At 38.7% G+C, this 26803-nt stretch overlaps 1 protein-coding gene across 1 annotated transcript in view; it reads right to left on the bottom strand.

The window, feature by feature from the left end:
• Window positions 1-3703: 3703 nt before the first annotated feature.
• LOC134527434 (transferrin-like) overlaps window positions 3704-26803 on the bottom strand; it is an 87146-nt gene continuing 64046 nt past the window's right edge. Inside the window, exons 12-15 of the mRNA XM_063360113.1 lie at window positions 25287-25430; window positions 23058-23173; window positions 21556-21711; window positions 3704-3999 (exon numbers count right to left, since the gene is read on the bottom strand). Coding sequence (XP_063216183.1) covers window positions 3829-3999; window positions 21556-21711; window positions 23058-23173; window positions 25287-25430 — 587 coding nt within the window. The 3' untranslated portion in view covers window positions 3704-3828. The remainder of the gene's footprint in view (window positions 4000-21555; window positions 21712-23057; window positions 23174-25286; window positions 25431-26803) is intronic.

The following is a 26803-nucleotide window of genomic DNA, read 5'->3' as shown; positions in this document are numbered from 1 at the left end:
TATAAAGAATAAATATTCGTAAAATAAATATACATTATTTTTATTTGAAATTAATGTCAAATATTTTCATTCTTATTAAGGTTTCAAATTATTATAAGTTCAATAAACTTAATTACTTAAACGCTTACAGCAATAGATATGAATTTAATTGTACCTAAGTTAAAACATGTCAGTATGGGCTACACATAAAAAAGGTTTATGTTTCACAATATTTTTTTACGTTTTAAACGTAACATTTTACACATATTACAATGAAATATCGTTCTTGTACATTAAAAAAAAATATGTTAAGAACTAAACTTTAACAAACTACATCACCGTTTTGGGTTAAATGTGTTTACTTCAAAGAAACATGTAGGTATGAGATGATTAAATTTTATTTATAAATGCTGCTATTTCAAAATTTATTAATTCACATGGATCATACTCATTCTTCAGAAACGAAAAAAAAAACATTTAGTGTTTATTTGAACAACATCACTACATTTTAATACTAAGTTAATACTAACAGTGTAAACAAACTTTATCACACATTAGAAATTGTTTATCATTTACACATTTAAATGTTGTACTATGAGTCCCAGCATTTTTTATATTGAACCTAGAATAAATTTATAAAAATAACTGAGTTTATAAAACTAATTCCACAACAGAAACCTATTCGTTATAAATAAAGAGAAAATAAAGTGATTTTTAATTACTTACCCTTTTCATCCACATCCCCACTATGTAACATTATTATCTCTAGGAAAGCCTCGTGCAAATAATACATAGAGATTTCTCACCAGTATTTATATTTTACCTGATGAGCGCTAGTAAAAATGATTGAGTGTACTACCGGTTTATAACTCTAACGTTTTATTCTCACCAAAAATCCTATCGACATAGTATTTGACTTTTTGTGTAACGCATATAATCGGCTATATTGTCTATTTTCTCACAACCGGAGAGAATTTCTGGACTACTGAGAGGTGACAGGAAGTGACGTTGGAAAATCAAAACGAAGACTTATATAAAATAATTAAGAAGACACGCATAACACTTTCAATTCTTTCATAAGCGTGGGAATCGCTAGCAAGAACAACTTGAACTTTTATTGGCTCTTTTAAAACAATGAGAACAAAAACACTAGAGAAAATAAGCAGAGAAGAAAGAGCTAAACAGGCCTGTAAAGAGTTTAATTAAAAACCAGCAATAGCCGAAGATCATAACCACGAACAGAATTACATGCTAAAAAAAAACAGTCCAAAATGTAAATATAACAGTTTAATTTGTAACAGGGACAGTTCAAATGTGCTAACAATCACATATTCTTACACATTTAGGTACTTATACCAGTGCTCACTTGTATTAATGGTTAGTTGAGTTTAAAAGAACATTCGTTTTTTTAATGTAATTTTAAGGTAACAAAAGTACAAGTTTTTTAGTTATAATTTTAATTATAATTTTTTTTACTTTGTATTTAAGTTAAAAGATTTTATTTCTTTCAAACTAGTAAACAGTTAAAGCTTGTTACTGTTAAATGTATTTTTTAATGTTTTCTTAAAGATTTTAAAGTTATGTTATTAAAATATAATGGTGTGTTTAGCTGCAAAAGTAAATCTGGTAGGCAAGAGACGTTGGTTAATGACCATGTATTAACGCAGCAAGTAGTTCCACTGAGTGACGCAAGAGGCGTGATAAAGAGCGCAAGTGACATCACGATGTGTCAGCTGTGAGCTGTGCTCTGTGCTGCGCGAGCGAGTGGAGTCGTCTGGGGCTGTGTAGCCTGAAGAATTAAGGCCCTCAGCTTTTGGTTCATACATTTTTACGCCGTCATTCTGTAAGAAAATCACGTGCGTATTTATAGCAAATTTTGTTTTCCAATATTTTTTTCATAAGTAATTTTTCCTGTGGGCGTATCGCTCTTTAAACCCAATCTTTTGAGAAGACGGCCTCAATACCATTTCCTGTGTGTGTTAAATTTTTGGTGAAACTATTCACTTGCTACGATGAGTAATTAATTTCTGATTAAATATAATACACGTGTGCCTACAGATAGAACTTCCTCGAAAGTTGACAGAAATGCCCTGGTGTAAGGGAAAAGAACTTTGGGCTTTTCTTCTTTATGGTTATATTTTACGAAGAATTTCTTGGAGGTATGACAGTTTACCTATGGTTTTATTGGCTTTTCAATGCAAATTTTTATGTGTAATATTTTATAATTTTATTAAGTGTATATGCTTCCAGCTCACATTAAATAATCGATTAGTATTTTATATAGTTCACTTAGTATTTGTCTTAGTTCTTACTTACATTTAATTAGTATTTTATAAAGGTTTAGAATATTTATATTATAATACATTCTCCTTGCCAATTTATGCTAAACATAATTTACAACGATTATATTTTATTTTTAAGATGAAAAATAACTTTCGTAACTGAAATTCTGCTACCAATATTTACGCCTTCTTCAACTTTGTATTTTAGTTATTTAATATCTTTGACTTGAGGATATAATTTAAGTGGGAGAGCACGGGTTTAATTACACGTATTTTAAGAATAATTAAATAAACTTTAAGCAGTTATTGAGACACGTAGACGCTGCTACCAGCGGGGTGTCCGAGTTGTGGTTACTGACTCGGGAAGCGAGTAGTAGTATCCACATACAATCCTGGGGTGATGTGGACTTGAAATATTAATGTGAACCCTAGCACCATATGTTTTCAGGACGCATCCAATTCATTGACCTCCAATCAGTTCCCGAACATATATGAAGTTTGTTGCTCGCTTGTGCAGCTTTGCCACTCGCTAGTGCAACTATAATGTGACAAACAAAAACCATTTCACGATATTTTACACTTTTTCATGACTAAAAAGCATTTTAAGGACGTGCACGTAACCTTATATTAACTAAAGTAAGTTTCTTATTTTGTTTAATATTACCTACTCTCACGGGGAGGGAGAAGGGCTTGAGGAAATAAATGTAATTTTATGAGACATTTATGTGCGTGGTACACCTAACTATACCTACCTTAATCATTTACAACATAAAAGTAAACCCGAAGATTCATGAACGCAGATTATTTTGGAGTCGGTCTCGGGTTCAATGAGTCTAAGGTTTCTCTTGTGTTTCTCTCAGTGTACTGTATAAGGGGGCAGTTGTCGGAGTCGCAGGTACGCAGCGCCTGGCGCGAACTCTGCGGCGGCTACCACAGCCTGGCGGCGGCTACCACTGCCTGGCGGCGGCTACCACAGCCTGGCGGCGGCTACCACAGCCTGGCGGCGGCTACCACAGCCTGGCGGCGGCTACCACAGCCTGGCGGCGGCTACCACAGCCTGGCGGCGGCTACCACTGCCTGGCGGCGGCTACCACAGCCTGGCGGCGGCTACCACAGCCTGGCGGCGGCTACCACAGCCTGGCGGCGGCTACCACAGCCTGGCGGCGGCTACCACTGCCTGGCGGCGGCTACCACAGCCTGGCGGCGGCTACCACAGCCTGGCGGCGGCTACCACAGCCTGGCGGCGGCTACCACAGCCTGGCGGCGGCTACCACTGCCTGGCGGCGGCTACCACAGCCTGGCGGCGGCTACCACAGCCTGGCGGCGGCTACCACAGCCTGGCGGCGGCTACCACTGCCTGGCGGCGGCTACCACAGCCTGGCGGCGGCTACCACAGCCTGGCGGCGGCTACCACAGCCTGGCGGCGGCTACCACAGCCTGGCGGCGGCTACCACAGCCTGGCGGCGGCTACCACAGCCTGGCGGCGGCTACCACAGCCTGGCGGCGGCTACCACTGCCTGGCGGCGGCTACCACTGCCTGGCGGCGGCTACCACAGCCTGGCGGCGGCTACCACAGCCTGGCGGCGGCGGCCAGTGCCAACACCAGCAGCGCGCCGGCGGCGGTGGGGGCGGGTGTCGCGGCGCTGCGGCAAGTGTACGCCGTCCGCTTCATGTCGTCGTAAGCGCTGACGAAGTAGCTCTGCGTGTTGAACGACGTGAGCAGTGCGATGGTGTTGTTCTGTGGACACACAACAACCACTTTCAAGTTACATAGACTCCTCTGCTTTCACTTAGCCATGTTACCTCTTAGAATAGTACATCGAGTATGTGATACTGTTAACAGCTCAAATATCTTGCTACTACGCAATTTCTACAGAAACTATCGGCACACAGTAAAACTCAGAAACGTATGTCACTGGTAAAATTAAAATTTATGTAATTTTGAAGTGCAACATCTTTGGAAGAGATAGGAGTAAAATTTCAAGGCCCGAATTTTAATGCTTTTTTTTTTTTTTTTTTTTTTTTTTTGGAAATATTGCTGTCAAACTGTTTCTGACGCTCAAAGGACGGAGAATAGAGTGTGGACGGTGCAGAGAATATGATGAACCCAGATGCTTTGGGCGGGCTCCACGTGGCGGCGTGCGGGTCAGGTTGAACCCCGCCATGCTGCAGGGATAGGCGGGTCGCGGCGGTAGGGACCCGCCTGCGCCTGACTCCATCCGACTTGCTGGCATATAGTAAGGGAGTATTTGGGCAGAGGACAACACAGCGGGTTTTGTGCTTATTGTTGTGCACCGCGCCACTGGCCATATTCGCAAGAAAATTAAGTTCTTTCCAGTATGTATTATTTAAAATAATTGTGTAAACCAGTACCTACTGTTAAACAGTATTATTTGAGTACGGTTTTAGCTCTGTAACTAAATAGTATTTGCTGGTATAATTATTTTCACGATTAAGTTTTACAGTATAAAAATTAGTCAAAAATTGTTATTTGATTAACTAAATAACACACCGTATATTAATTACGAGCCCACGAGTGTGTAAATATGTTAGGTCCAACCAAAAATATGCTCTTTAAAAATGTTTAAACCAATCCCATTCGTGGAATATTAATTGTTTTTATTTTTGCATTATGGCAAATGGTTATAATGTCAAAAATTATCTAAAGGAAGGTCCGTGCCGTTTAGTATTTGCGTTGAAGAGTGGCGAACATGATAATATTATCAATGCCTATGAATGCATTGCAGTATGTCTGTGTAGACTTTTGGCAGAATCTATGCCACAGAATAAACAATTGGTAACAGAAGAGACAAAGTGGGTTTACGCCCGTACTCGCTCATTGTTTGTTTACTATTCGGTCGCCATCTTTTCGGGGCGCGTTTAGCCAATGCTGGGATAGCAGTTTAATCGTATTTGAATTAAGTACTGTATTAGTTAGTGATTGCGAGTGAATTCTGGCATTGTAAATGATTTAATTATGTAGGCTTCACATTTGCGTACACTGATTAACATTATGCAAGGTTTTTTTTGTTTTGTATTGACGTCAAATATCTTTGTACAAACGTGTACACACAGAAAATCTGACAAGATGGACAAAATAAGCTAAAAAAATGACATAATGATATGTTGTCCTCCCATTAAGAGCTAAAATTTACAGACATGAAAGTTTCTTCAGTTAGTGTCAATAATAAAATGGTTAAGTAAACTTAAATGTTAAATTAATTTGTGTTATGAGATTCTACTTTGTTAACAAGCCAAAAAAAGTACGTAGCTATTTAGGCTTACATTAGAACTAGGTACCTAGATATTATGTGCATTTACAAAGTTTATTATAAGTATGTAAATACATGTTTTAAACGTGTTAACTACATAACATAGGGGTAAATTAAAAGCAACGACTTAAAGAAATTCACTCTCAACAATATTACATTAGGCCTACAGGAAAATAAATCACACGTATGTATGTTAAGTGTGGCATTTGTAATATAAACGGCATATTAAATTATAGACAAAAATCACTCTACATTTTAATTGCTGTAGTCTTAGGTGCATTGTGGCAAAAAAAAAAAAAAAGGCATCGAGACACGTTGCATGGCAGTAAGCACAGAGTTACACAAATATAACGCATTCTTTCCAGCAAACGAGATGATGGACAAGAAGACGCCTACTGGCATTCAATCATTATTTAATAACATGAGTAGTATAAGATAGCCAGTCCGGAAACAGGGTTAAGGGTGTGGTGCCGGTGCCGGTGTCCACCATATTGGATTTGTGACGTCACGGCGGCAAAAATTCCTCAAAATTCCTCAAAAATGACTCTAAATGACTCAAAAATTCCCCTTTTAAGAAAAAGTTTCCCGTTTTCGAGGGAAAAATTCCCGTTTCGAGGGAAAATTTCCCGTTTTAGTCCGTAAAAATCCCAGCGGCTAGAAATGTCCTTGAAGAGGCTTAAGCATCCTTAACTCAAGCCTCAGTTAAGCCTCTATCAGAACTTGACCTTGACCTTGACCTCGGCGGCCATTTTATATCTGCCATTTTGGATGACGTCATTGTGTACTCGAACATTCCGGCATTGTGTTTTCCGCCATTTTGAATCATGACGTCACCGTTGCAAATTTTGTTACGGTCGCCATCTTTAAAATCTTATTTATTATCCGATATTAACAAAAAAAAATTAAAAAATTATAAAAAAAAATTTTAATAATAAAATTTTAATAAATTATTTATAAAAATTACATTTTAGATACGGAGCTTGGAGTCCTCGGTTCGAACCCGGTGAAGGCAAAAAAATTAAAAATGGCGACAGATCCTTCCCCCGCGGTGGCTGCAGGCAGACTGACTCCCAACACTTTTTTTTTCAAAGCAAATTTATCGTCACCTAGTATGACGTCATGTCCGCCATCTTGTCTTCGATGCTGGAAGCCATCATCATTGTATCGTCGGCGAGAGTGCGCTGATGACATGTTAGTTTAATTCTATTCCGCTAGAGTGCAGTAAACATTTATTATTGCTGTGACACCCGACATCTTGTCATTTGGCTGCCATCTTGAAAATCTGTAATTATTTAGCTGGGAATTCGGGAAAAGTTCTAAAATTCATTAAATAAATTACTCATTAATTTACATATTGATTCGATCCGCTCCTGTCCTCGTTTCGATACCCGATCGATGCAATAATGTTTAATTTTACATAAAAAATAAAAATTTCAATAAACCATGTTCAACATTCGTAAAGAGACGCTAAATCCTCTACGACCATCATCCTATCAGACATCAAGACCACCATATTGGAAATGCGTAATTTTAATGCTAGAGATTCGGGAAAAAGTTCAAAATACATTAAATAAATTTGTAATCTATATACTGATTGATTATATCGACTTAGGTCCTTAGTTCGATCCCTGGCCGATACAAAACAACTTTAATTTTAAAAAAGTACCAGAAAAGTGTAAGGTTCGAGAAATAAAACACCACAAAGTCTTTTACAAACATAATATTTATCACACAATTTCTATCCTACTACAGAATCACTTGCGAAAGCCAGCAATCTTATAAACATTTAGCCCTGCATAGACGTGCAACGACTACTTCTTAGCTCCAACAGCTCCAAAGGCTCCAAATGGCTCCAACAGCTCCAAATTCTTGACAGCTCCAAATGTCTCCAAATGCTTAACACAGCTCCAAATGGCTCCAAATGCTCCAAACGGCCACCAAATGTTTGACAGCTACAAATGCTTCAAAAGGTTCCAAATGCTTAACACAGTTCCAAATGGCTCCAAATGATCCAAATGGCCTCCAAATGCTTGACAGCTCCAAATGTCTCCAGCAGCTCTAAATGCTCCAAATGCTTGACAGCTCCAAATGCTTCAAAAGGCTCCAAATGCTCCAAATGTCTCCAAAAGGCTCCAAATGCTCCAAAAAAGGCTCCAAATGCTCTAACAGCCTCCAAATTCTTAACACAGCTCCAAATGCTCCAAACGGCCTCCAAATGGCTCCAAATGCTCCAATGGCCTCCAAATGGCTCCAACAGCTCCAACAGCCTCCAAATGCTTAACACAGCTCCAAATGGCTCCAAATGCTCCAAACGGCCTCCAAATGCTTGACAGCTCCAAATGTCTCCAGCAGCTCCAAATGCTCCGAATGGCTCCAACAGCTCCATCTTCAATTGGTTCCAACTGATTCCAATTACTTTTCTTATCGAACTTGGCATGATTACTAACATGTCTTTATTAGTATACATTTTGACTGGCAGTGGTAACGTATTTTGCACCTTTAAGTTATAAGTTTTATTTAGAAATCAGATTTCGATAAATGGTAGATACCATTTGGAAAGAAAATATATTAATTTATCTTCAATTTTATACAAATACATTTAATTTAATCCATTATTGTATGTAGCCAGCTTCCCTCAGTTCTTCGAGTATGAAGGATATTTCTTTAATGTTCGAATAGTTTCCTGCACAAAGCGATCCATGTAGTTGTCGTAGCCTGTCAACCAATATGTTAGGATCTTACCATGAGGTATAATCAATCTCTTCTGCTGCGTACATCATCATCCTTTCATGTTTATAATAAATATTATTATCTCTGGTGTCTATCGTATTAACACCAACCACAAGGTCACTTACGTCATCGTGCCAGTGATTATCACAAGCTTGATCAGGATAATTTATTTTATTACGACGTTTCCATCGTTTTGGTCTCAAACCACCATCACAGTCTTCACTCTTGCATGCTTTTGGTGCTTCAGCACAGTACTCAATCATGTCAGCCTTAGATGTGGCAGCACAGTCTTCGTTCATGCCAGCTTCTGATGTGTCACCACAGTCTTCAATCATGTCAGCATCACAAACTTGATCAGGATAATTTATTTTATTACGTCGTTTCCAGCGTTTTGGTCTCAGATCGCCATCACAGTCTTCGATCTTGCCTGCTTTAGGTGCTTCAGTACAGTACTCAATCATGTCAGCCTCAGATATGTCACCACAATCTTCAATCATGCCAGCTTCAGATGATTCATCAAAGTCTTCGACCTTGTAAGCTTCAGGTGGTTCTCCATCTTTCACATTTTCATGGAGACGTCTAGATATTGGAGTAAATATATTTTCATTTATAATGTGGTTACAACTTCCTTCGTTTGTTTTAAATTTTAAATTATTATCTTGCTCTAGATCAGTAATTTTAGCATTAGCTTTTGCGCCTTCGTTCCTCTTCCGCGATGTTGTAGCCCAGTCTTCGTTATCTTTATTCCTATTAATTGTACAGGTCTTGTAATGTCTATCCAAGTAATATCTTCTACTAAAGGATTTCTAACACTGACTGCAATGGAATGGTTTTTGACAAGGACCCAAATTACACTCGCTTCTCTCATGTCGTTTAGCATTCTTTCTCAAGGTAAACACCTTGCTACAGTATCTACAGTGCTGTCGTTTTGATACAGCAACTAATCCCGAATCAGGATTCATATTAGTTACTGAGACTAATGCCAGACGCAAACTAAGAGTTTTAAATTAGATATATTACTTAAATATAATTATTTAATTATTTCATCAGCGAGAATTAATTTATCTCATTCTAAGGTACTTGTTGCAAGTAGTTCTGCTTTTCAACAACAGATGTCGCCACATGTTACTTGCAGGTAAATAATATTTAGTTCTTTTATGCGGGATGCGGGATGCTCACTAACGATCGCAAAAGAAGGATGGCTTCGCTAGACTCCAAGGAGAAGGAAGTTCGTCCTTCCTGTTAGTGCTTCTTAGACTTCTCAGAGATTATTTGACTGAGTAATGATATTTTTTTTTAATTTACACCTGATTAAAATAATACAAGTGTTGATTAAGTAGCAGAAATTCACTAATTACATGTAACCTTGAAAAAAAATGACATGCCTCATTAAGTAAAAAAAATCCTTCATGCAGAGATCAATTTCTCATCTGTAACCAGAAGCACTCGGAGAAAACCATCAGATGTCTAGTCAGGAATAATCATAAGCACACGGAGAAAACCATCATAATATTGTCAAGAATAATCGGAAGCACACGGAGAAAACCGCCACAAGTTTTCTTTGATATCATAAAATTACAAAAAACACTTGTGGCGGTTTTCTCCGTGTGTTTCCGATTATTCTTGACAATATTATGGCGGTTTTCTCCGTGTGATCCTGATTATTCTGGACAATATTATGATGGTTTTCTCTGGGTGCTTATGATGATTCCTGACTAGACATCTGATGGTTTTTTCCGAGTGCTTCTGGTTACAGATGAGAAAATGATCTCTGCATGAAGGATTTTTTTTTATTTAATGAGGCATGTAATTTTTTTTTTCAAGGTTACATGTAACTAGTGAATTTCTGCAACTTAATCAACGCTTGTATTATTTTAATCAGGTGTAAATTAAAAAAAAATATCATTACTCAGTCAAATAATCTCTGAGAAGTCTAAGAAGCACTAACAGGAAGGACGAACTTCCTTCTCCTTGGAGTCTAGCGAAGCCATCCTTCTTTTGCGATCGTTAGTGAGCATCCCGCATCCCGCATAAAAGAACTAAATATTATTTACCTGCAAGTAACATGTGGCGACATCTGTTGTTGAAAAGCAGAACTACTTGCAACAAGTACCTTAGAATGAGATAAATTAATTCTCGCTGATGAAATAATTAAAAAAATATATTTAAGTAATATATCTAATTTAAAACTCTTAGTTTGCGTCTGACATTAGTCTCAGTAACTAATATGAATCCTGATTCGGGATTAGTTGCTGTATCAAAACGACAGCACTGTAGATACTGTAGCAAGGTGTTTACCTTGAGAAAGAATGCTAAACGACATGAGAGAAGCGAGTGTAATTTGGGTCCTTGTCAAAAACCATTCCATTGCAGTCAGTGTCAGAAATCCTTTGGTAGAAGATATTACTTGGATAGACATTACAAGACCTGTACAATTAAGATGAATAAAGATAACGAAGACTGGGCTACAACATCTCGGAAGAGGAACGAAGGCGCAAAAGCTAATGCTAAAATTACTGGTCTAGAGCAAGATAATAATTTAAAATTTAAAACAAACGAAGGAAGTTGTAACCACATTATAAATGAAAATATATTTACTCTAATATCTAGACGTCTCCATGAAAATGTGAAAGATGGAGAACCACCTGAAGCTTACAAGGTCGAAGACTTTGATGAATCATCTGAAGCTGGCATGATTGAAGATTGTGGTGACATATCTGAGGCTGACATGATTGAGTACTGTACTGAAGCACCTAAAGCAGGCAAGATCGAAGACTGTGATGGCGATCTGAGACCAAAACGCTGGAAACGACTTAATAAAATAAATTATCCTGATCAAGTTTGTGATGCTGACATGATTGAAGACTGTGATGACACATCAGAAGCTGGCATGAATGAAGACTGTGCTGCCACATCTAAGGCTGACATGATTGAGTACTGTGATGTTAGCCTTAGATGTGGCAGCACAGTCTTCATTCATGCCAGCTTCTGATGTGTCATCACAGTCTTCAATCATGTCAGCATCACAAACTTGATCAGGATAATTTATTTTATTAAGTCGTTTCCAGCGTTTTGGTCTCAGATCGCCATCACAGTCTTCGATCTTGCCTGCTTTAGGTGCTTCAGTACAGTACTCAATCATGTCAGCCTCAGATATGTCACCACAATCTTCAATCATGCCAGCTTCAGATGATTCATCAAAGTCTTCGACCTTGTAAGCTTCAGGTGGTTCTCCATCTTTCACATTTTCATGGAGACGTCTAGATATTAGAGTAAATATATTTTCATTTATAATGTGGTTACAACTTCCTTCGTTTGTTTTAAATTAATATCAGAAGCTGGCATGAATGAAGACTGTGCTGCCACATCTAAGGCTGACATGATTGAGTACTGTGCTGAAGCACCAAAAGCATGCAAGAGTGAAGACTGTGATGGTGGTTTGAGACCAAAACGATGGAAACGTCGTAATAAAATAAATTATCCTGATCAAGCTTGTGATAATCACTGGCACGATGACGAAAGTGACCTTGTGGTTGGTGTTAAAACGATAGACACCAGAGATAATAATATTTATTATAAACATGCAAGGATGATGATGAACGCAGCAGAAGAGATTGATTATACCTCATGGTAAGATCCTAACATATTGGTTGACAGGCTACGACAACTACATGGATCGCTTTGTGCAGGAAACTATTCGAACATTAAAGAAATATCCTTCATACTCGAAGAACTGAGGGAAGCTGGCTACATACAATAATGGCTTAAATTAAATTTATGTGTATAAACTTGAAGATAAATTAATATATTTTCTTTCCAAATGGTATCTACCATTTATCGAAATCTGATTTCTAAATAAAACTTATAACTTAAAGGTGCAAAATACGTTACCACTGCCAGTCAAAATGTATACTAATAAAGACATGTTAGTAATCATGCCAAGTTCGATAAGAAAAGTAATTGGAATCAGTTGGAACCAATTGAAGATGGAGCTGTTGGAGCCATTCGGAGCATTTGGAGCTGCTGGAGACATTTGGAGCTGTCAAGCATTTGGAGACCGTTTGGAGCATTTGGAGCCATTTGGAGCTGTGTTAAGCATTTGGAGGCTGTTGGAGCTGTTGGAGCCATTTGGAGGCAGTTTGGAGCATTTGGAGGCCGTTTGGAGCATTTGGAGCCATTTGGAGACCGTTTAGAGCATTTGGAGCCTTTTTTTGGAGCATTTGGAGCCTTTTGAAGCATTTGGAGCATTTGGAGCTGCTGGAGACATTTGGAGCTGTCAAGCATTTGGAGGCCGTTTGGAGAATTTGGAGCCATTTGGAGCTGTGTTAAGCATTTAGAGGCTGTTGGAGACATTTGGAGGCCGTTTGGAGCATTTGGAGCCATTTGGAGCTGTGTTAAGCATTTGGAGGCTTTTGGAGCTGTTGGAGCCATTTGGAGCATTTGGATTTGCTGGAGACATTTGGAGCTGTCAAGCATTTGGAGCCATTTGGAGCTGTGTTAAACATTTGGAGGCTGTTGGAGCTGTTGGAGCTCTTTAGAGGCCGTTTGGAGCTTTTGGAGCCTTTTGGAGTAATTTGGAGCATTTGGAGCCTTTTGAAGTATTTGGAGCTGTCAAACATTTGGAGCCCGTTTGGAGCATTTGGAGCCATTTGGGGCTGTGTTAAGCATTTGGAGCCTTTTGGAGCTGTCAAGCATTTGGAGGCCGTTTGGAGCATTTGTAGCCATTTGGATCTGTCAAGCATTTGGAGCCATTTGGAGCTGTGTTAAACATTTGGAGGCTGATGGAGCTGTTGGAGCCATTTGGAGGCCGTTTGGAGCATTTGGAGCCTTTTGGAGACATTTGGAGCATTTGGAGCATTTTGAAGCATTTGGAGCTGTCAAGCATTTGGAGCATTTAGAGCTGCTGGAGACATTTGGAGCTGTCAAGCATTTGGAGGCCGTTTGGATCATTTGGAGCCATTTGGAGCTGTGTTAAGCATTTGGAGCCTTTTGAAGCATTTGTAGCTGTCAAGCATTTGGTGGCCGTTTGGAGCATTTGGAGCCATTTGGAGCTGTGTTAAGCATTTGGAGACATTTGGAGCTGTCAAGAATTTGGAGCTGTTGGAGCCATTTGGAGCCTTTGGAGCTGTTGGAGCTAAGAAGTAGTCGTTGCACGTCTATGCAGGGCTAAATGTTTATAAGATTGCTGGCTTTCGCAAGTGATTCTGTAGTAGGATAGAAATTGTGTGATAAATATTATGTTTGTAAAAGACTTTGTGGTGTTTTATTTCTCGAACCTTACACTTTTCTGGTACTTTTTTAAAATTAAAGTTGTTTTGTATCGGCCAGGGATCGAACTAAGGACCTAAGTCGATATAATCAATCAGTATATAGATTACAAATTTATTTAATGTATTTTGAACTTTTTCCCGAATCTCTAGCATTAAAATTACGCATTTCCAATATGGTGGTCTTGATGTCTGATAGGATGATGGTCGTAGAGGATTTAGCGTCTCTTTACGAATGTTGAACATGGTTTATTGAAATTTTTATTTTTTATGTAAAATTAAACATTATTGCATCGATCGGGTATCGAAACGAGGACAGGAGCGGATCGAATCAATATGTAAATTAATGAGTAATTTATTTAATGAATTTTAGAACTTTTCCCGAATTCCCAGCTAAATAATTACAGATTTTCAAGATGGCAGCCAAATGACAAGATGTCGGGTGTCACAGCAATAATAAATGTTTACTGCACTCTAGCGGAATAGAATTAAACTAACATGTCATCAGCGCACTCTCGCCGACGATACAATGATGATGGCTTCCAGCATCGAAGACAAGATGGCGGACATGACGTCATACTAGGTGACGATAAATTTGCTTTGAAAAAAAAAGTGTTGGGAGTCAGTCTGCCTGCAGCCACCGCGGGGGAAGGATCTGTCGCCATTTTTAATTTTTTTGCCTTCACCGGGTTCGAACCGAGGACTCCAAGCTCCGTATCTAAAATGTAATTTTTATAAATAATTTATTAAAATTTTATTATTAAAATTTTTTTTTATAATTTTTTAATTTTTTTTTGTTAATATCGGATAATAAATAAGATTTTAAAGATGGCGACCGTAACAAAATTTGCAACGGTGACGTCATGATTCAAAATGGCGGAAAACACAATGCCGGAATGTTCGAGTACACAATGACGTCATCCAAAATGGCAGATATAAAATGGCCGCCGAGGTCAAGGTCAAGGTCAAGTTCTGATAGAGGCTTAACTGAGGCTTGAGTTAAGGATGCTTAAGCCTCTTTAAGGACATTTCTAGCCGCTGGGATTTTTACGGACTAAAACGGGAAATTTTCCCTCGAAACGGGAATTTTTCCCTCGAAAACGGGAAACTTTTTCTTAAAAACAGGAATTTTTGAGTCATTTTGAGTCATTTTTGAGGATTTTTGAGGAATTTTTGCCACCGTGACGTCACAAATCCAATATGGCGGACACCGGCACCGGCACCACACCCTTAACCCTGTTTCCGGACCGGCTATCCTATACTACTAACATGTCGACGAGTTACACCAAAAATTATGCATTCTTTCTGAAATAAATTTTTTCGATACTTACTGCACAATTCCCTGAATCACGGAACACAAGGCTAGAATGCGCACTATCTAGCTTATTTATTCCAATACAAAATAATAATGTTGATTGGAATCACGCATGGATACTCTAAATACTATGAATTCAAACATATTTGTGAAATCACGACGAATTATTATATTTACTACCACACAAACTGTTCATTTAATCATAAGCCCCTTACTTTCAATGGGAAACATCGTTTATTTACATTCGTGTACGCCCCGAGAGCAACTGGCCAATCAGAGTGCTGGTACGCACTAACCAAGGATAAAGCCACATTTTGTCGCTTCTGTTACCAATTTTTTATTCTGTGTCTATGCACTATAACTTTAAAGATAAGGTGATATTTTCAGAACTAAAAAATCAGTATATTTGAATGTTGTATAATATTTAACCTATATATAGTTTAAAATTAAATTAAATTTTAAACTATTTTATTATAATCAATTACGGCTTTGATATTTAGTAATCAATTTTTCTTTATAGTGTGAGTAATTCAACAGTGAGAAATATTTTTTGTTAATCATAATTATTGATATCTTGAGCTGTTATTTTGAAATGAGTATTAATTTTGTTAATTCATGTTTATTATTTTTTATATCTTTTATAATCAAATTTCTCATAAATAAATTATGATTCTTAAATACTTGAAAAAAAAGGAAGTCAGAAAACTCAGCTCTGTTTTATTTTGTTATTTAAGTATATAAATGGTTTTGCAGAGTAATACTAAGTAATATTATAAATGTGGTTAAGAATAAAAACTATAAAATTTTATTTGCTTTTAAATGCGTATAAATTGTGGTTAGAATTGTTTTCGTGCTAAAGTAGGTGTCCTGTAAATAATAACCTTTAATGGTGTGATTATTTCAACAGTAAGAAATATTTACTCCTTAATAACAAAGACCAACAAAAAATATTTTTTTTATACCTAGGATTTTGGAAATGATTTTACCTATATTTGGGGCACTGAATCTAAATATGAAATTAGTTTTTTTTTTTTTGTTCTTTCACCTATACTTTTTGAGATAAGTGTGTAATAAGAAGTAAAACCGCCTGCTTGACTCAAGCCACTTCATCACAGGGATACCCAGAATGGTAATCCCATCCTTCATTTCAACACTTCAACTAAATTTGAGGTCATTTAGTGAGTTTTAGCCGTGCAGGATAGATCGAAGTTGATAAAAAAAATGAATTCCATTAGAAGAAGTTGTGTGAATCATCCTGATGTGTTTTTCTACATATGAAGAGAATACACACTAAAAGATAACAGAAAGACTGTTAGTGACCTTGTAAAGAGAGCTTATCATGGATACTTTGGTGTTAAACCCGGTGATGAGGATAAATCCTGGGAACCGTATCAGGTTTGTAAAACTTATACAGAAGAACATTTACGCCAGAGGGCTAGCGGGAAAAGATAAAAATATTGAAATTTGGCGTACCTATGGATTAGAGAGTACCCAAAAACCACATCTATGACTGTATTTTCTGTCTAATAAATATTACTGGAATAAATCGAAACAACCATAGCAAGTGGACTTATCCCTATATAGTCTCTGCAAGACGCCTGGTCCCTCACTCAGAGGAAGTACTGATCCCAGCATTTTACCAGTTTCCATCAGCAATAGTCTCACCAGTAAAAATAACCAGAAGAACATGTATAAATCCAACAAAATATTGACATGAATAATCAAGAGCACACGGAGAAAACCAACAGAAGCCTCGTCAGGAATGGCCAGAAGCACACGCAGCATAGCAACAAATTATTGGCAGGAATAATCAGGAGCACACAGAGACAACTATCAAAATATTGGCAGGAATAATCACGAGCACATGGAGAAAACTAACCCACATTTTCCTAAATCGAGATAAGTGAATCAGAATTGTCGGCCTTCAGACTATAAAACAGCTCAATACAAGTTAACTGTTCTGTATTTTATAACTGCCAAATACATAATGTAAAAATATTTTTTAACTGCGAAAGCTATCCATATGTTTACATGATCATGAACTTTAAAATGGAGAATTTCTTCTCGTATGTCAAATTTCAGCAAGCATACTATGGTCACAGACAGCAACTGCCGCTACTGAGTCCCAACAATTTCTAGAACAAGGCTTCGTTAATGTTATTTGACATTTCCAAACAGTACGATTGAATAAATTGAAACATTATAGACTGTAGGATCGACATATCGACTACTGAAATATCCCTCCAAACATTTATGCTTTTTGTGTGATAGTTCACGATCGACTTGCATCGTACAACTGCCGAGACAAGCTTGGGAATATTCTCTCATAAATAACAATACATTTTGCGATATTAATTTAGTTAGGACCGAGTATTGCTAGCGTCAAGATTTCCTGAAACCTACAAGATTTCCTGAAACCTACAAGATTTCCTCAAGGAAATTTCTGCCACCTATTATGAAGACAGCAGGACTCGAACCCGCACCATCCGGCCCCCGTATTCTTGGAAACTACTCGATTAAAAAGTAAATGCTCAAATGAATGGCTTTGCAAATACTATCATGGTCTGGAGTGAGACGAAGGTAAAATTGGTAATACCAAGTGAAAAACTCTCTAGATGATTTGCTATTGCAGAATCCACTTGGCATCATTCATGTCACCGGACCTGAGCAGAAGAAATGGCCGAGAAAATTTTGCAATGGTGCCACCGAAATTGTAGACCTGCTGACCGACTATGGCTGTCCTTCCATGCTCAAGTTTAGTGCAGTCACACATCAACTGTGAACGAGTATACACCTGTACAAACTCGCAGTTATTGCGCAAATGGTCCTCGCAGTGTGAGTAGAGCCTGCATATATAAAAAGCATGCAACGGATTGTGCCTTCAGTTTTTGTCCAACCTGCAAGAAGAGGTTTTCATTTCATCCTGCCAATGTGTAAGCTAGCATAAGACCTAGCTACAGCTGTGTCGAATACCGCTACTGAGATTCTGGATATGTGCGCACAAAATACAGAAACCTGTGATGGAGGCGCTCAGCACTGGTCGTTTTCGTAAATTCATGTATCCTACGAACCGACTCAACTGCTGCTAGATTTCTGCGAACTGGGAAATTGGTTTGCCTGTCCCACGAGACCACACATGATCCTTCCAGCCAACATCGAAGAGGTAGTCGCTTCATCTGCACATGCAACACCAAACTTGGAATTTTTGCAAACTTTTGTGACCTGTGTTGTGTCTACGCAGACTTCCAAATGACATGCGTCTCGTTGTAGCTCTGTCAGTCATCCTGTCTCAACAAGCATCGAGTCAAAGTCCAGGTGCAGCTGTGGTCGCAGACATCGTCGTCCATGTCTCACTGAAGTTGTCGTCACCGAAGAAGATGACCATTTGGATACCTGTGTTCCTAAGTCCAAGATCAGTGAACCAGTTAGAACCAGAATCGATGAGACAGTACCCGACTCAAAGAGGCAGTTCGTGTAGAATTATAGACTTTTCTTACGAAAATTTTGAATGCCTTAACCTAATGTATACTTGTGTATTTTTACAAATAAATTTGTGAAACTTGTACTTTGTGTATATTTATTTCTAGAATTTTGAGGTACATACCTGCATTTTCACTTGGTAAAAAAAAGAACAATTTTTTACTCATGTAATATGCCACCAACCGTGGGTATATAAACTAGTTCCAGGCAACGGGATCCTCAGTTATCCTCTCACCGCAGTGCAGTGTGTATCGGCTATCTTCAGAACATTACCTAATATTTAGTTGGTGTTTGAAGATCAACCTTAATGGAAGGCCTACCATCAGCAAGGCAGACCCTGATGGCCGCCACGCTGGCAGCCACAGAGATAGCAACATCATTGGTGCCACCAACTGCAGAGGTCCCCGTGGCAGCTAAACCTACCTTCTATGCACTGCCAGAGACCTTTGTGCCACCAACTGTACAGGAGAAATCAGCAGGTGCGGTTCATCGCTTGAAGGTTTGCCAGTAACCTCGGAGACTTCAATGAATGACCAAATGTATTGCGTCAGTGCAAAACTGTGGTACTTCATTCACTATACCATCAAATGGTCGCATAATTAAAAGAAGCGGATGTCAAAATAATGTACTCTAAAGAAGACGGTTTCAGAACATTAATAAACTTTTTAGCTATCAAGGTAGCCTAAATCGACATTATGAAATCGGCACTGGGTCAGTTAAGCACAAGGCAGAATAACCTGTTTACAGATACTGTGGCAGAATATTTATGCTATCACAGCATGCTATATGTCACGAAGACTTGAACTGTCTCATGAACATGTGGATCAGTTCTTCAATATGCGAATCGTGTGGTGTTATATACAGGCGTTGTGACTCTTTGGCAGTAAATTCCAAATACCTACTGTAAATATATAAACTGAAATGGTTACAAAGTATCACATGACTGTTGCATATAAATATATAACTAGCTGCCTAGGGTGTGGCTCACAGTTCGTCTTTGTTTTTGGAAGAGTGGGGACAGACTCTCCTAACAGTTTTCGAAAGTGATAAACCTTACTCCAACTTGGAAGCTGAAACGGCCAAGACCTCGATGGCATCTGTACCAACTGAACGCAGTACTCGGTGACATCTGTACCATCGTCATTTCGAGGTTCTTCAGCCCAGTCTGACCTATCACCTACAACAGCAATGCCAACTCCATCAGGGTCGGGGACCCTGACTGCAGCAACGCTGATGGCGACACGTATCCCGATGTCAACATCACCTATAGCACTAGAGGAGACTTTAACATGTGCAGTGTCTTCAACAGAACAACAGTGAAATTTATATCCAAGGAAGCAACAACTTGTGGTGTTCCATCGCCCAAATGTATGTATTATGACAGCATCAAAAACTTGAAAATTTGCGAGAATGTAATACACGATTGTAATAGTAACAGTGTAATAATACTCTTAACACATGTTGTAGCCAGTTTATATGGTACAGAAGAATTAAAAACACATTAATAATGGTGACAGACTAGTTGCACATTCATCAGAATCAAACTGTGTATTCTGTGGCAAGATATTTTTACACATGTTCAGTGCGAGGCATCATGAAATATATACTGTCCTTTCAATGAAACTGAGAACTGTGTTAATCGACTGTCTTGAGATGCCCTGAGATTGCATGCCAAAACATGTATAGGACTTGCTTTCCACTCCATAACGACTGAACTTATCGAGAAATTATAGAAATTGTAGAAATTATGTAATAAATTTTATATTTTTTTGTTGTTTTTTCTTTAACCTGTCACTTTTAATAATATTACCTTCTTTTAGATTGATCAATAAACAAACTTAGCACTGTCATTGACCTGAACTTTCAATTTTTTAATAAGTAAATGTTTTGATTTTTTTTTAATTTTTCCCGAATTTCTAGTTAAAAAACTGCAGATTACCAAGATGACGGCCAATACATCACACTGGCTGATGTAATATATTCATTGGCATTTGTGGTGGAAGGTCAGTCTGCCGCTGGCTTTCGCAGAGAAAATATTTATCGCAATTTTTAATCAAATGACCTCACCGGGTTTGAACCGAAGACTCTAAGATGTAGGTGCGGTTTTTTTATTAAAATTTTATTGTTTTAATTTTTTATAATTTTTTAAGTATTTTCCGATTTTAGAGCTTAAAAATTACTTTTCTAGAATCAAGGATGGCAACCGTATAAAAATTGCAGCATTAGGGAATGGGGCATTCGATTCCAAGATGACAGAATGTTCTAGAATTGGATGAATCCAAAGTTCAAGGTTAAAAGTCAAGTTCAAGGTCGGAGATCAAAGTCGTCATCCAATATGGCCGCCGTTATTTCACGAGGGTCGGTCATTGATCCGCACATTGAACCAATGCCTGAAGCCTGTGCCAGACTCGGCCAAACCCTACTACTTTCTTGTCATGTACAAAGTGCGACTCAAAATTTTGACGTCTACAAATCTAATATACAAAACTAATCATCTTAAATAAAAAAAAAATTAAGGTGAATAAAATTTAATGCAACGACTGGTGTTTAATCCGGCAATGTTGTGTACAACTTGATTAATTTGCCTACGTTTTGTTAGAATAATATCTATTAACTGTTGAAATTAAAAAATTAAATAAAATATTGGAGACAAAAATGAATTAATAAAACCTCTCACGATAAGGCATAAATGATCAAAAAATTAATAACAAAGCATGGTTATATAAATTAAGAGTAAAAATTTGGAGCATGCCTATAATCATGGCCGCAGCTCCCGGGGGGCGGGAGGAGGGCCAGCGCCTGCCTGCACTTGCAATAGCAACACTATGATACGGGTCTCATGTCAAAACTATGTCATGGGAAACTTTCTGTATATTTCAAAATTGTCTGCTTATTGCATGCATGTTAGCCAAAATATGGGCAGTATACAATATACAAACACCGCATCCAGAGATGACGTTTCAGGTAACCCAACGTGAACAACTCTAGGAAACACCCCCCCCCCCTCCCGGGGAAATTTCCGCGGGACGCCCTTGCGAATCGTGCACATTTACGCCTCTACCTACAACAATCCACTATGCTGTATCAGTAAGCTTGAACAATGCATAAAACCACTGGAAGAAAACGGGAGACTCCTGGAGCCAGACAAAAGTATCAAGTGAGAATACAGCAAGGTCATCAGTACAACCGGATGACGGCACCAGCCTGTTCCTCGCTGGCATGAAGCTCACCTGCAGCAGGACACCGTCCGTGTCCATGAACGACTCGAAGATGTGGAAGATGTTCTCGTAGTTGCGGTAGGCGTAGCCGAACCAGTCGTCGAACTCGCTCATCAGGTTGTTGATGTCCCGCGTCATCACCTTGGAGCGGTTCCTCCGAGCCACGATCTGGGGTGTGGAGGGACAAGGTTAGTGTGAACTCTCAGCTCCCGGGTTAACATCTTTCCGCAGTTAGCCAATAACATGCATTCATTTAGAAATATATACACACGGTTAAGGAATAAAATATAATACACGATATTACAAAGAAAAATAGTTTTATAATAATTAATTATGCATCTGAAAAAATAATGCCTTATGTTTTTAATAATTAAATAATTTAAAATGTTTAAATACTTTCTAGTTGTGAGCCAATATTTTAATTGCATAAACATACCAAAGCCCAATTAAATATATTCGGCGCTTCATAAATATTTATTTAAAGTGGCACATAAATTAAATATTATAATGTGAGAACTATAGGATGCTAGTTTATATGGTTAACTTACTTCTTTTTGTGGACATGCATTAGTAGGGTTTAAATTATAATAATTGTAATACTGTAAATTTTGGCTTTTTTAGTAATTTTATAATCACTGTTTAAAATAATATGGACAAATTCGTGCGAAAGTGACTTTATCTATTACTTTATAATAATATATATATCACAAACTGTCTTTGATTTCAAGGTTAAATCGAATTTAAGAAGTGAGATCTTACCAACGTTTCGCTCTGGAGTATATTAGGCATCTTCAAGGGTGAAAAATCAAATATACCTACATACTAGGCCTTTTCTTGACTTTACAGCCAATTGATCACAGAATTCTCGTCAGGTCACCAAAAATTTTAACCAATCGACAGGTATTTAGAAAGATTGTTAATAATTCCCAAGTCCAATCTCCATCGTTGAGTTTTCTTTTTATGATAAAGCTGTTGGCACCCTTGATCTTTGTGTGGATGCTTGGAGTGTCTGGAAGGCTTAGTTGACTCACATGTTCAGTCATGCAGACATAATGCCACACCGACGACAGTGTCTGCGCTAGAAGTGAGTGACAGTGTGTGTGGCCGGGGGACTACTCACCCACACTGACGACAGTGTCTGTGCTAGAAGTGAGTGACAGTGTATGTGGCCGGGGGACTACTCATCCACACTGACGACAGTGTCTGCGCTAGAAGTGAGTGACAGTGTGTGTGGCCGGGGGACTACTCACCCACACTGACGACAGTGTCTGTGCTAGAAGTGAGTGACAAGTGTACGTGGCCGGGGGACTACTCACCCACACTGACGACAGTGTCTGTGCTAGAAGTGAGTGACAAGTGTACGTGGCCGGGGGACTACTCACCCACACTGACGACAGTGTCTGTGCTAGAAGTGAGTGACAAGTGTACGTGGCCGGGGGACTACTCACCCACACTGACGACAGTGTCTGTGCTAGAAGTGAGTGACAAGTGTACGTGGCCGGGGGACTACTCACCTCGCCACCCACCACCGTGGCCAGGGGGCAGTTGTCAGGGACGGTCTCCGTCAGAGGTCGCTTGCTGCCGTCGCGGCAGAGAATCCTGTACGAGTCCACCGCCAAGTTCAGCTCAGCTGCAACAGCACCCGTGTATCAGCACAGACCTGAGTCGTCGGCTGTTATCCCGCAGTAATATTCCTTTGGGTGTTAGAACACAGGGAACTGCTTTCAAAAGATGTTTTTTATAAACTCAAATGTGTCTGGAAATACAAGGAAATAAACTTTTTCTTAAGATGTTGCTCTTCCTCAGCGTTAAGCTGGCTGATCTCCTGGAAGCTACTCCGCTCTTGTGAATAAAGAAACACGTCTATAGCACAAAGCATCTTGGCTTGAAGTCGGTTTGTATAGTGACTCAAATAAGTTTTTATGTGCAACTTCTTAGTGTCAAGCACCTATTTAGGTTCATTATGAAAACTTTATAGTAGACGCCACATAAATAATTGAAATAAACTTGTTTCAAGCACTCGTGAAGTAACATGATAGCAGGTTTAGCTATTTAGTTTAACAAGTTGGAAATAAGCTTCCTAGTTTCCCAATGATTTTTGTAACACACATTACTCAAATGAACCATGACAGAATGTTCTGTATACGGTTTGCGTTATGAAGTTTGTTTTCCCTAATATGTTTGACACTTACAAAATCATAATGTTGTAATATTACTGCCCGCCGCATTGAGTGGGCAGCGAACCAGGCCAACGGGCAGATTACGAACACACCTTTCGTTAAACTGCGGCCATTTTTGACGTTCTGACGGCATATACCACAACCTTTGAGCATGAGCACACATTTTGGATGGTATTTATCGCACTGGTGCAACGTGATATACCACGTGTGTATCAGTTATTGGTGTGAAACGATAAGAGGATAGCGATGTAATTTAACTAAGGTAAGTATTAAAAAATGTGAAATTTTAGTGGAACGATTTTCTTTTTACTATACCTAGTTGGGTCTAAAGGGAGCCAAACTATTTATAATTAATAATGTTCGCAGGCTTTCATGGCCATTGTCTGAAGTAGCTTGGCTTCTGGGTTGTAGCCGTGTCCTTGGCAAATAATTCACCGACGTTTTGGTGGACATTGCAGTCGCTATCATCAGGGGGCAGTTACCTACTGAGGTTCTAACAATTTTTTTTAGACTACAGCCCCTTCACGCTGAAGTCGGTCCCAAACAACCGATGTGATTGTGGGCCCTCCTAAAAAATGGGAGTGATTTTAAGGGAGGTTCTTAATACGTGCCAGGCGGAAGGCCTATACGCTTTACGTAGTACCGTAAAATATGGCCAGTGGCCTCCCCCACTCGCATGGGAGAGCCCACGGTGACCCGCGTGAATCTATGCGCAACATTAAAGACTGCAGGGGCGCTGCCTGAGGGAAGTAGCAAAGTTGGGATGGCTACAGTAAACCAGCGACGCACTGTAGGAAACCTGTAGCCCGATTGCAGTGATGTTATCGCGTCCGATCGACCAGGAGGTGGATAGGAGCGAGGATTTAGGATTACCAATAGGTTAGGTGCCACTGCAAAGTGGTCAGTTGTCACAGTGGCATTTGTAGTGGCCCTAGATACTGAGGTTCTTACCAGTTGTCCTGCCTTTATATACTCTCGCCTGAGAGGAAGGTGCTTCCTGATTGGCTGCTGCTGTGGGCCAATCAGAGCCTTCCTTTCTTTTGGTTGGCTGGGCTGTTTTGCCAATCAGGGGCGATTTGTCTGATGTCGGCTGTGCAGCTATGTTTTGAGGATTTCTAAAGAGTGGGTTCCATATTTTTCTTAATTTGTAGCCTGCTTTGCTCCCTGATGATGGCGACTGCATTGTCGACCGAAACGTCGGTGAATTTTTTAGAATGAAGTTTAACGTAAACAATATTAGAGGTTAAGTACTGTTATCGTAGTAATTTTATCTATGGTTTCATGTTTGCTGTGGCAAAAAACAGGTGTTGCAACATTGAGGACATCAATTCATTTTACTCGGTTTTCAAATGAAATAACTATAATTAAAATCACATATATTTTGAAATTCCTGAAATAAAATTAAAATGTAAAAATAAAGTATTTTTTTATCAGTGAAACAAATATTTAATCACTGACAAAATAGTTTATTTGACGCACATATTTTAAATAAGACTCTGCGCTTGCTTAGTTTTGATGTGACGTGGGTCACGAGTGTCGCGGGGGTGGGGCGGGGGTAGTTACCGATGGCTGCCGGCAGCTGGCGGGCGCGCACGAAGGCCACGTCAGCCGCGCCGGAGCTGAGGCAGAGCAGCGCGCCGCGGTCGCCGAACAGCGCGCTGGACGAGTTGCCCGCGCACCCCGAGGTGTTCGTCCAGTTGGCGTAGGCTGCGGACAGAAGGGCGCCTCTGCTGTTCACACGTCTGCTACTTGTGTGCTCCGCCTTAGAGCTTCGCATTTCGTTACAATATAAGCATGTTTCATTTCACTGTGTAATGTATATAGAGCCGCAGTGCCGTGGAATCAATCCCTGAGATCACCGAAACAGCGATTTTTTTTCTTTCTTTACATATAACTTGTTCTGCTGAACAATGTACTCGTGCTTCAATACGGAAGGCTACAGATTAGAACACTCACGCACTGCTTATTATGCATGAAGGGAACCAAATACTATTATTGCTAATAAAGATAGCAAGCTTTCACGGCCATTGTCTGCAATTTCTTAGAATCTGGATGATGGCCGTGTCAGGTAAATTGTCTTGCGACAACCTGATGATGGCAGCTGCAACGACTGCTGAAACGTCGCAAGAAAATTACCTGACACGGCCTACACCCAGAAGCCAAGAAAATGAACTATTATTGCTACTACAGTGACTCTAATATTCCTATGTTTACTTTTATTTTTTTTTTCATCTAAACCTTGATCAGTCAGTATGCCCCTCCACGCGGGTCGGGCACGAATACGCCTCGAGTAAAAGTAAACTAAACCGAAGGTTTATTAATCCGACTTAAAATACAAAGCAAATTAAATACAATGAAAATTAATACAAAGAAAATACACCAGATTATATGGAATAGCTTTTACGTTTTAAGTATATTTAGAGTTGATTAAACATTTGTTTTGTGGAGGCAAGAAGAACACTTAAATAATTAAAAATAAAAAAAATTCAATTATAAACTTTGCGTTTGAAGCTATAGTCTTTTTGATTTAATTCACTAGGCCTAAACCAATTAAAAATAATTTGTTACAACGTTATAAAAGGTTGGTTATAAAACTTTTGTTACAGAAAAATATTTTTTTTTTATGTAGATGTTGGCTGGGCTCCACGCAGAGAAAATTTAACACTTCATTTAGGAAAAGAAGAAGTATTTTTTTCCGAAATGAAATGCAGATATTATTTTTTTTTTAATTTCATTTCGTATGTCATGTGTGCAAAATTTCATAAAGAAATATAAACATTATGTTTGAAAGGTTTGGGTTACACGTAGGTCAATGGTAATAAATATTTTATAAATGAAATTATGGATGCAAATGTTATCAAGTAGTAACAAAACTCTGCCTTAAACGTTGGGAAAGGGGTTGGGGGTGATTTTACGTAATCTCTTGTAAATAAGGGCTACAGGGTTTTGTTTTTTTTTTTTTTTTTGTTTTTTTTTTTTTTTTTTGTAAAATCAGATAAATATATTCGTATTATTTTGAATGTTAAAAGTGTTAAACGTACAAAATTACTTCAGGTAGTTCAAAAATTATGTTTAATGTT

This window comes from Bacillus rossius, chromosome 1, assembly GCF_032445375.1.
Source record: "Bacillus rossius redtenbacheri isolate Brsri chromosome 1, Brsri_v3, whole genome shotgun sequence".
NCBI lineage: Eukaryota > Metazoa > Arthropoda > Insecta > Phasmatodea > Bacillidae > Bacillus > Bacillus rossius.
This window is presented reverse-complemented; position numbering and strand designations above follow the sequence as displayed.